Consider the following 11,786-nt stretch of genomic DNA (forward strand, 5'->3'; position numbering starts at 1 on the left):
ATTGTCATTGAATTAATTATCTCTGCATGATATACATAATCTTCGTCTGGAAACTTTTCTCCCCACACTCGGTTTCTCGGTGAAATTTATAAAATTGAAATCAACGCGAAATACCATTAATTGCCATTAAATATTAAAAATGATATTGTATAGACGTGTGTGTACATGTATATATGTGTTATGTATGTGTATATGGTATATATACACACATACATGCATACACACACTGGTCATATGATGTGCCAAGGAATAAGATTTTTTTTTTACTTGTTATGGGGATGAAGTTTGTTTTTTATTACTACACTAGGCTGTGTACTAGAACTTCTCACTGTCATCAAATTGTCAAACCTATTTAAATACAAAAGTATTTACTAGTGTAGCCATAAAAAACAAATCTATATCTGTCTTAAGTCCAATTGAAAAAATAACGTAGAGTATTTATTTGGCATTGTTTTTAATTTACTTTATACATTTGATGCATTTATATGTATCTAATTAGAATTTTTTACTTTTACAGTATCTTTATCTTGAGATACAAATGTATTTCTATGTGTTTCTATTTTGTAAAAATCCAGGTCTGTTTTTTATGCCTATACTAAGCTAATATTATGACATTTGTCATACAACTATCTAAAACTTTCTCATGTTTTGCTAAATCAAACGTATACTTATTTCACTTTAAGTTTTAAAAATGCACACTTATGTACAGTTTAGCCATAGAAAACAAACCTATTAATGTGTGAACACATGCTGCTGTAAAACTTTCATATGTAAATTATCATTATTACACAAATTATCACACACATATTTTGTTAATGTACGTACATATAATGCGATGTTGTTTAATTAATTTATTTACTTGTACAGTGTTAAGTAACAACATATAATTTAATATTTGCTCTCTATATGGTCTAATTATTCAAATCTCTAATTTGTTTGACAGTAAACAAGATTAGTAGAACTGGTGTGATTTGGGGCTGTCGGTGTACAACTGACACACGACAACTCATCATCACACATATTACAGCAATACCCTGAGGCGTTTCTACACTCTCTGGGTAGTTATGTGATTTGTGGTTGGTATGTACTTCATTATTGTATAAATATTCATAATTTGTGTAATTATATATTTTTTTATATTACATTAAGTAATATGAAAAAATATTTAGTATATATTAGATTATTACGATTTAATTATTATTTTATTAAATACCATTATATATTTTTTAAAAATTCAAATAATTAATTTTAAAAGTTATATTTAAAAAGAATTAATTAAAAAATACACACTTATTTTTTTAATGAGGTGAACATTCCATAATTTTTTTTAATTTTTCTTAAAAAAAACGTTGAGATTTAGTTTTTATATTACTATTAGCATTTAACATTATTATTACAAAAAGATTAATGAAGAATTTAAAAAATAACATTATAATTGTAAAAATAATTATGTTGTGCCTGAAATTTTATTAAGACATCAATTTTACAGTCATGGCGGCAGATAGTGATGGTGATCTGATTGAGACGGTGGTAACCTGTGAGGGTGATCTTGGAGATCCCGAGTTCCCTCGAAAGTTTGAAATTATTGTTGATCATCTCAATACCTTACTTTGTAAAAGTAAATAATTTATTTCTTTGTTATACATACAGTATTCATTATTAATGTTAATAATTATTAATATGCAAACAATATACAATTTACAGAAAAAGGAGATGGTCTGAGAGTAAATAAAATAGAACCATGGAATTCAGTCAGAGTAACGTTTTCGATACCCAGAGAAGCTGCTTTGCGACTGCGAGAGTTAGCAGCTCAGGGTTCTCCAACACTTACACAACTTGGCATACTCTCAGTACAAGTCGAAGGAGATCAGGTAATTTATACATCCGATTGAATTTTATAAATTTGTGTATATGTGCGCGCTCGCGCTCACATACAGTATATATATATATATATATATATATATAATTTATAAAATCCAAATATATACACATATGTGTGTGTGTGTGTATATATATATGTATATATATATTAGGTTGGAGAAAGTCTTTTTCATATATATAAAAAGACCTTAATTTTACAATATCTTCGTTAAAAATGAACGGAATTTAAATTTAAAAAGAAGTTTTAAAACTTAAAATCTCTACTTTTAAAAGGTTACTATATTTTTTTGAGTTTTTTTAAATGAAAATTTGACAATTTTTACATATAAAAAACTACGAGATGAATAAGATGAAAAAATGTCTTTTTACTTTGTGGATTTTCCACGTGTTCAAAAAAAAAAATTGCAAAAATTTTTGATTACCTATTGTGAAAGCTTGAAGCTACAAAATAATTTTTAATGTTCTTACGATTTTTTGTTCCTGAATTATTCGTGAGTTAAGGAGCATTTTGATTGCATAATTCCATTAAAAATTATCATTTCGCAATTTAAAAAAAACAAATTTTTAAAGCTAAAACTTTGCTCTATTAAAAATGATATAATTGCAACGAAAATTTCGCAACAAATGATGAATTGGGCAAAAGTCCTTTTACATATGTAAAAGGACTTTTCCCCAACCCACTATATTACAATTTTAATGATATTTAAAAAAAATTCCTGTAAAAATAAGAATGATTATTAAATGATACATTTTTGCAGGTAATATCTTTAAGGATAGCCAGTCGCTTCGGTGGAGATGCGCAAGAAATTGTACTACATTCTGGAAATACGCAAGATGGCGGAGCAAAATCACAAGGAGATGCTGCTAGTAATACAGCTGTTGCTGCCAGTAACCCTTCAACAGCTTTGCCTGGTCCCAGCAATGCCACCAGCATCTCGTCGACATTACATAATGTTGCTCAGATAATAGCAGCTGGTAAGTTTTTATACAAGTTATAAAAGATTTAAACACACACACACACACACACACATAATGAATTGAATAACATAAATTTCTTTCTGTTTCAGGAACATCATCAGAGAAAGCTCCTCAGTTTCGTTCTCCAAATGTAGTCGCGCCCACGGATTGTGATCCTATTCCACCGTTTCTTACGAAATCGGCACAGTCCACGTCAGCGGGCAACACTGGCATTTCCGGAAACCAGCAAGTAATTAATCCTAGTGCATCGCCCAGAAACAACTACAATGGTCCTTTCCCATTTGCCAGTATGACACATGCTGCTCAAGCAATACACAACCGCGAATCGCAATCTACAACCATCAAGAATACGATGCAGTTCAAGCACCATGCACAACCGCCACCACCATATCCATCTCAAGAAAATTTGGCGACAGTTACGGCATTGACGACCGGTCACACAACAACACAACCAGTCGTTACTGTCGGACAGTTAACGAATCAGTACAAACCCACGACGATTGCTACAACATCTAGTCTGTCACCAAACAACAGTACTAATTTGGCAGGGAGTTCGAATGGTAGTGGGAATCAGGTCGCCCTGTCCAGTCCGTTGCTCGTGAATCTTTTACAAAATGATGCTGGTTCACATGCTAATAACGCTATGCCTGGTCAGAAGATGTTACCGCCAGCTGTTATCGATAATCCTGGACCTACCAATCGCATGAGACCAACTAAGAAGCCCACGGTTAGGAGGAAAGATCTCCCGTCGCCCAGTGAATCGCCACCGAATTCGGATACCTTAAGAAGCGAAGACTTAGTTGGAGGAACGGCGACGACAACGCCGACTATTTCCGATTTGCCTCAGACTTCTACATCATCAGCATTTGCAACTGTCAACATTAATCAACCGTCAACACTTCCGCCACAGCAACATACTACAGTCAATGTGATCAGTGCTAGCACTGGACAAAATATGATGCCCCCACAAGCGGTGCATCAAGTGTCGACTAGTGGACAGATACAGCAGCAGCAGCAAGTTTTACACAATCAAGTACAAACACAGCAAAAGTTTCCCATTAGGCATGATTTGGCTCACAGAACATCGCAGGTCCAATTACAGAATCAGCTCTCCGCCAGGCATCCAGTAAATGGACAGCAGATTAGAACACCTTTGCAACGTCAATTGTTGATCCAACAACAGCAGCAGCAGCAGCTTACACAGCCGCAACAAATAAATCAACAACAAATTATTTCACAAGTCCCTGGAGTGGCGCAATCTACTCTACTCCAGCAGCAAAATACAAACACATCATTACAAACTGCTTCCCTCATCAATCAGTCGATGTTGCAGCAACAACAACTGCAACAACAATTGATACAATATTCAACAGTAGGCTTAAATGTCACGCAACAACGGCTAGGTTACTTAAACACTCGTCAACAAACTCCGCCCCCTTATCCGAGGCAACCAGTACCTCAACAAACGCATTTAAGTCAGCAGAATCAGGGTCTCAATGTACAGCAACAACTGCATCACAATCAGATTAAGAACATCAATACGGATACCAGCGCGAGTACTGATTTTCGTTATGGACAGAGCCAGAATATCCTTAGTAGAAATTATCAGTCTTCTGCAACGAGCAATGCTAATGGGACCACGTGGAACGCACAAAGCAATTCTATTCCACAAGGTGCTCAAGTTAACACCACACGTCTGTCAGTCTCAAATCAGGTTTCAGGTGCCTTTCCTCAATGTGGCTCTCGTATAAATAATTCTACTACTAGCATTGCTCCATCTGTCAACAAGACGGAGACTTCCGAGTCTCCAAAACCGGAAGAGGAAGCTCCGGAGCCGGAACCGGAACCAGAGTATACCTCGACCGGGAAAATACGACAGTTTTTGATCAATCCTCTGACAGGACACTTAGAGCCAATGCCCAGTGAAAGTTCAGATTCAGAACCAGAAAGTGCAGTGGATAATCAGGATGATTTCTTCTCCTTTCCGTCTCCGTCGAACGACAGATCGAACTCCATATTTTCCGATGATGACGCGGACAGCAATTTTTCAAGAAGAAACGATACGACGACAAACACGGATCAGTCCGATTCCGAAACAACGGCGAAGTCTACCGCCAGTGAAGGAAGCTTGAAGCATAGTAGAATAAAATCCAGTAGGGATACCGCGCATAGCCCGATGCCGGGAGAGAAAATCAAACTACGTTTGAAATTGGAAAAATCGGAGCCGGTTACACCGGCTTATAAGGTTGATGTTTCTTTCGTAAACACACCACCCATGCGGAAAGCCGACAAATCCGTGAATAAAATATTTGCCGGTGGTGTCCCGAATACGGGGACCGGTGACGAACCGCTGCGAGTGCCTCCGTTACACATTTCTTTAAGAGGACGTAACGCTTCAGTAGTACAAAGAGAAAAAGTTAAAAAGTCTCTAAAAGAGAGTGAAGGTGATGCAATAAAAAGGAGAGGTAAATTAAAGAAGATGAAGGAGTGCATCGATGGAAACAAGTTGCTGCAGAAGAGATCATTAAATATGATTATAGGCACCTCGTCTGCATCGAAATTACCTTTGTCTACTTCCACAATAAACAATGCCCTTTGTAAAGCCGGCAACAACATATTGCAAGCCGCTGCAGCCAAATCCAATGCCTTAAAACAAGAATTACCGATGGACGCTGTACGATTACAAACTGGTACCATTACTAAACCAAGTTCGAGTAAAAACAGCGATATGGATGACATACCGCTGAATAGTAGAATACCGTCTCCTTCAAAGCATAAATCTGCGATCGCGAATCAATCTTTAAATACTCCACAAGCTTTAACGAAGACTCAAGTGGATCTCGATGCACAGAATCATATGCAAGAACATAAAATAGGAGGAGGTAAGAAATTTTACTCATAGCTACACAGATATTGTGTGTTTGCTAGTTACTTATGTATTTATAAATAATAATTATGTTACAGGTAAAACGAAGAGAAGGGACTCTAAGAAAAAATCAGAATCTGGAGATGGTTTGCATCGGGAACAAAATCTACTGTCGGGTGGTCGAATTTTAGATAATCAAGCGAAATGGCGAAAGCTCGGTTTTAAGGGCGAAATAACTCATACAGTAAGAAAGCCGGATTCACTTTTAACTGGAAGTGACTTTAGTACAATCAAGAAAATTGGTGAAATTCGAAGAACGAGCGATAGCGATATCAATAAATCAGCCATTGAGAAGAGTAATTCATTGAGTAATGTCGTTCCTAAATTAACAGAGCTTAATGGCGTGAAGAAAGACTTAATAGCCAGAGAAGACAAGAGAAGACGGTTAAGTTTGATGGATGAAAAAGATCTACATTTAGGAGGTGAATATTAATGTTTAATTTCATTATATGCAATATTTAATGTAAATTATTAGATTATATACTATCCATTTGCAAAGTTACATTCTAAGTAATTAACTTTTATATATTACAGAATCTCCAAATACAGAAGTCACACACTTTAACAGTCAGAAGGCAGCTTCTGAAAGTTCTGCAACAGTACCAAGTATCAAAGCAAACGCCAGTTTGTCCTTTGAGAGTGAATCTGGATTAAAATCGACAAATTCGTCGATGCAGCAGGGCGATATCAGAAATCCATCAAACAATTCTGAGACCAAAATACCTGTTCATATAGAGACTACGACGAAAAATTCTCAGCCACCTGTGGCAAGAATGCTCTCTGTTAAGAGTAAATCCGATATGGAGAACTACATCGCCACTGTCAAAAGTCAGAACATGGGTCAAAAGTTGAAAAATCATATGATTGCTAAGAGCGAGGCGAATTCCATCATAAACAGGCACAAAACAATCGAACAGTTGAACTTTAGTCATAAGAAGACAATTCAAAATCATGTTCAAAAGCAAATCAACAAGCCAGCGGTAGAGAGTAAGATAGACACCACGTCGCAAAGGATCAGTTTGCTGAAGACCATGTCAAGCTCGGTAATCAGCAATTCGGTAGATCAAGTCCCTAGGTCACAGAGCATCGATGTACCTGTGAATAAGCCGACTTTACCTATCGGTGAGATAAACGTGACCGAAGCAAAAGTGAAGCAGAAGTTACTTGAAAATACAGCAGTACCAATTGGAATCGGTGTTGATGCAAATATAGAAAGAGTCGGTAGTGGCGGTGGCGGTGAAGATTCCGGCATCGAGTCGATGGATGCTCTTTCAGAGAAATCGCCGAACCAAGGAGAATCTCCTTTGCATAGGCCAGCATCGGCAACCGAATCAGTGACGCAGAGCAGCGCGAAGAATGTAATACAGGGAGAACCTTCCCTATCAACCACCAATAAGAACGTGCCTTCCTCAACTAGTAGTAGTAGTGATATGTGTTCAAATTCCCATTCGGAACTTCTCAAGTCCTGTGGCCCACAAAGGTTAAGTCCTGCGTCCGTAACGAGTTATTTTGAGAATCAGTTGAATCGCAATATATCAAACTCCAGTGAACACGATGCGAAGAATGTGTCTAGCGAAAAATCGACAATTCCGAGAACTGATGGTGGACATAGTGATTTGGTTGCTAGTTTAGATACAGCGAATAATGACAAAAGTATGCCCAGTCCCCTGGTGACGGGTACAGTGACTGTTGTGACAGCATCTATAACCAGCAGTATAAATAGTGATAACTTATTGCAATGTGCACATCAGCAAGCAAAAGACTTTTCTGATAAAGATAGTTCTAGCGTTAAATTAGAAAGTACTGTTAACCAAAATGATCAGGGTAAGGCAAACTCTAAACACGAGGAATCGAGAGCTGCGGAAAGTGTATCCGAGGATAGCAAAAAGGCGGTTGTAGAAAGTAACAGTGCAATTAGACTAAGTGATGAACCTCACGGACAGAATAATAATAATGTTAATAATAATAATAATAATAATAATGGTGTGCCTATAATACAAAATCACGTTGCTTATAATAAAGTTGAAACTGTAAAGCTCGATAGTGCGATCGCGAACAATGCTAACGCGGCAGCAGATAATTCTTGCTCGAATGGTGAGAGTTGCAAATCAGAAATCAAAGTAGAATCTAAAATTAACATAAAAGTGGATGACACCAGGCAAACCGATCGGTTTGAAGTCTCAAGAATTAGTAACGTTCCACTCAATACAACATCGGTTAAACTAGAAACGTGCACTGAGCAGAAGTATAATGTACAAAGTCACCAACAAATCATGCTCAAAGAGCCTTCTGTAAATCTGCAAAAAGTGACAGACGAGTTGGTTAAGAAGATGGTTAACGATACGAGCGATCTGAGTGCGGGTATTCAATCACCTATCCGCGAAGATCCGCAGCCTATCCGAATCACACCACCCTTGTATACATATTCCAATCCTGTGGTTCTGCAACGAGATGAAACTCCGAGTCCGGCGGCACAAAATCCCGAAGTTGACTCCAGCGATGTAGAGCACCTTAAGCGTAAACGTAGGAGAAAACAGGAGCTTGAAGGTCGGCAGGACGTCATATGTATAGAGGACAACGATGAGGGACATTTTGTGGAGAGACTGAACTCCAACAGTTCAGAGGAGTACGTAAAAAGGCCGCCGAAGTCGTTGCTGGAGCAGTTGTTAATCGATATTCCGAACGACAACAATGAGAAAAGATCGTTAAGAACTAGATCACAAAAGTTGAACAGTCCGGATATTGCCAAAACTCCAAAGAGCAGCCCTCATGGTCCTAACAAATTAGAGGAACGACGTAGTATATCGCCCTACGCAAAAGCAAGTCCAAAACTGGCAGTATCGAAACTGTCTCCTAACGCGACAATAAAAATAGGGAAACGGAAAAGGCAAGAAAGTGAGAGTTCCGTTGCATCGAGCACAGCTGATGATCCACAACCAAGACCAGGTAAACGGAAATGCTCAGAGAATGCTGCAGAACTTATTAAAGCTTGCATGGGTGTAGAAGAGACTGGTTCTATAAAGAAACAAGTACCTGGCAAGGAAGAACAATCAAAGAAGGGATTCAACATATTGGCAAAGGCTAAGAAAGGTGTTTATTTCATGCTACTATTTCTCTGTGTGTAGTAGTTGAGTCTTTTTTACATTTTATCTAAATATCTTTCTTTTTTATTGAATATTTTTCTACATATACAGGCTGTTTAGCTATTAGCGCATCAAATATTAATGACAGATTTTTTGATAAATTTCAATTTGCATGAAAATTTTTCTTTATAGCGAAAATTTAAGAATGACTCTTGATTGTCTAAAGTTTCAAATATTATAATCTTTTTATATGTTTGTGTATATATATATATATATGTATAAATATTGTAACGAGCAATAGACTTTTTCACTCAAATTTTCGCCAATCTCGAATTTATTAAGGAATTTCTCATTATCAGCTAATGTGGTAGGTGGACATCCTGTATATTATAGACGTAGTAAATTACAAGGACTGCCAAAAACAGAACTGTTTATACGTAAATTAGGACAGATGCCAAGGAATTATTGTTATTGAATATCAATTATTAATCAAGTTTTGCGAACATGACAAGCTTATGATAATAATCACCGATTATATAAACAAAGTAATTTAAATTACTAAAATAGCTGAAGAACATTAAATATTTTAATACTCGACACAGCTACCTCTCAATCTCACTCTAGCGTTTCTCTAATTCGAAATTTGTCTGTTTCTCACAGATTTGTCTGATTTATAATATTTAGGCCAGACTTATATGTGACACAAAGATTTTTATATTTTTAGGTCCCATTGTGGTAGAAGTAGATTCGTCTGACGACGAACCATTGATTGAGTCTGTAGGAAAAGCAAGAGTACGATTGTCAGATGAAACATCCGCTGCTTCCCCAAAGCCCAAAGATCAAAAGTAAGCAACACTGATCGCATTCTTTTGGCCAGAAAATAAAAGAAAATCTAATCTCAGAGATTTGAGAGTTCTGCTATGTAAGATAAGCTTTTGTTACCTTTTATAAAGTGAATTTAAGCACAGCTGTTTCTGGCAGTCAAATTAATTTCAGTAATATATCAAATTTCAATGCCAGTAATAGAGTGCAAAGAGAGAGCCGTTTGTTAACCACCAAGCAACCGAGCACGGCAACTGTGACAATGACGACGACAGCAACAACAACAACTATGGCGATGACGATGGCGTCGACGATAGCAACAACAACAACAGCAGTAACAACGACGCCGACGTTGACGACTATCACAACTCCAACTGCGACTGCAACTACGGCGGCGGTGGCAACGACAGCAGCGGCAGTTACTGTTGGGAAGGAGAGATTACGAGGCACTTCCGTATCCAGCAATGAGTCTGTGGGCGAAGTAACAACAAGAAGGTCTGTAAGGCAGAATACAGCTTCACCTCTAGCTACACCAGCAAGCAACACAAGGGGCGCATCCAAATCGTCAGACGATATCAACAGAAGAAAAACTCGTAGTGGTGCTGGTACGTTGTTGATTTGTTTTTTCAGAATAATTCACCTAAAGGGTATGCAACTGCACTTAATCTCTAGATTTGTAATTATCAATTTGTTCTCTATTAGCATGTTTTTGCCTATCTCTTGTTAATGTAAAGATTTTTTAATTTAAATTTGCAGTTTCTATTCTTTGCCTGTTTATCCTTTCCTCCAAGTTTTTGGCATGTCATTATGTCAAAAAAAGTACAGTAAAGTTCGACATTAATTGTTATACGAGAGATATAGATGTTTTTTAATGATATATATTTGCATACTATTTTAATTGAGAACACCTCGTACAGCGGGAAAACATTGTTTTAGTAACGGCGGAGACAGCAGAGCAAGCGAAACGGAGGCGAATATCCCGAGAAAACAAATGACCTTCGGGAAGTGACCTTGACAGTGATTAGCTACCGCTCGTCAAGGCCTATCTGTCTGATGGTAAATCCGATATAAACGGGTATTTAATCGCCGTGTGGCTGGATCCCACCTGGTGAAACTGTATGCGTCACACTAGCGCACAACGTTGCTGTATATGTATCGGGAGTATTGTATTAAAAAGAAGTGCTGGACGGTGTGAAAGCATGTCGTGTTATAAAACATTTGTTGGCAGATATTAAATTAGTCATGTATGAAAGATAACATCTATGCGAGTTTCTGTTCAGTCTTTCTGTCTCTTTCTTTTTTCGTTTCTGTTTTTTTTTTCTTTAGAGTTAAGAATTACATTGTTAAAAGTTATGAAAGGAATATTGTTTGTGTGAAAAGAGTTTTGTACGTTTAGTAAATCATCCATTATTAATTGTTATATCCTTAAATGTTTAAGAATCACGCATATAACTAGAACAAACTAAAGGCAATCTGCTTTAGTTATCTTTTCACCGTCTAGCGTTCTCATTTATGCTGTACTCCTATAAACAGCAAAGTTTAGTTACTCAGATATGACTTGCTCAATGCATTACACTACAATCTAAGTAACTGAACTAACCTAAAACTGCCGAGATATTGTATGTAACTTTCTTTTACCAGTCAAATATTTCATTCTATCCACAAGTACTAAATTTCATTCTTCGATGTGCAATTTTCTATCGTTGTTATTAGATGTAAGAGGGAAGAAAAGCTAGAGCTTTATACATTTAAGAAAATTTAAAGAAACTCAAATTATATTTATGTTTCGGGAATCATCTTCTCTCATATAATTTCTTTCGTTCATTGTATCAGTACAAACTAATAACGGTAAAAGAAAGTCCAAATTTTTAAGGCATTAAACACGCGATCTGATTGTACTGCCGTAAAGTAAAACATATATTTACCGTGGACAAATTTATTAACTGGTGGAGCTTAGATTGCTACTCTGACGACTTTGCTGATAGACTCTGTTTAGGACAATATGTCTCTGTTTGTGTATACATATTTATTTATTGTATCATCTCTACTTGTTATGAAAATTTTCTGTGTGTGTGTGTGTGTGTGTGTGTGTGTGT

General features: G+C 36.8%; 1 protein-coding gene across 1 annotated transcript; it reads left to right on the forward strand.

The window, feature by feature from the left end:
• Nucleotides 1-1,491: 1,491 nt before the first annotated feature.
• LOC108782459 (Nuclear receptor coactivator 6) lies at nucleotides 1,492-10,695 on the forward strand. The gene is given in 10 exon segments (XM_018550739.1): nucleotides 1,492-1,618; nucleotides 1,705-1,871; nucleotides 2,640-2,856; nucleotides 2,949-5,741; nucleotides 5,824-6,207; nucleotides 6,320-8,875; nucleotides 9,593-9,713; nucleotides 9,796-9,935; nucleotides 10,101-10,295; nucleotides 10,627-10,695. Coding segments are annotated over 10 exon segments (6,759 nt in total). The 3' UTR covers nucleotides 10,686-10,695.
• The last annotated feature ends 1,091 nt before the right edge of the window (nucleotides 10,696-11,786 follow it).

The sequence above is a fragment of the Cyphomyrmex costatus genome, unplaced genomic scaffold (assembly GCF_001594065.2).
Source record: "Cyphomyrmex costatus isolate MS0001 unplaced genomic scaffold, Ccosl1.0 scaffold127, whole genome shotgun sequence".
NCBI classification, from domain to species: domain Eukaryota; kingdom Metazoa; phylum Arthropoda; class Insecta; order Hymenoptera; family Formicidae; genus Cyphomyrmex; species Cyphomyrmex costatus.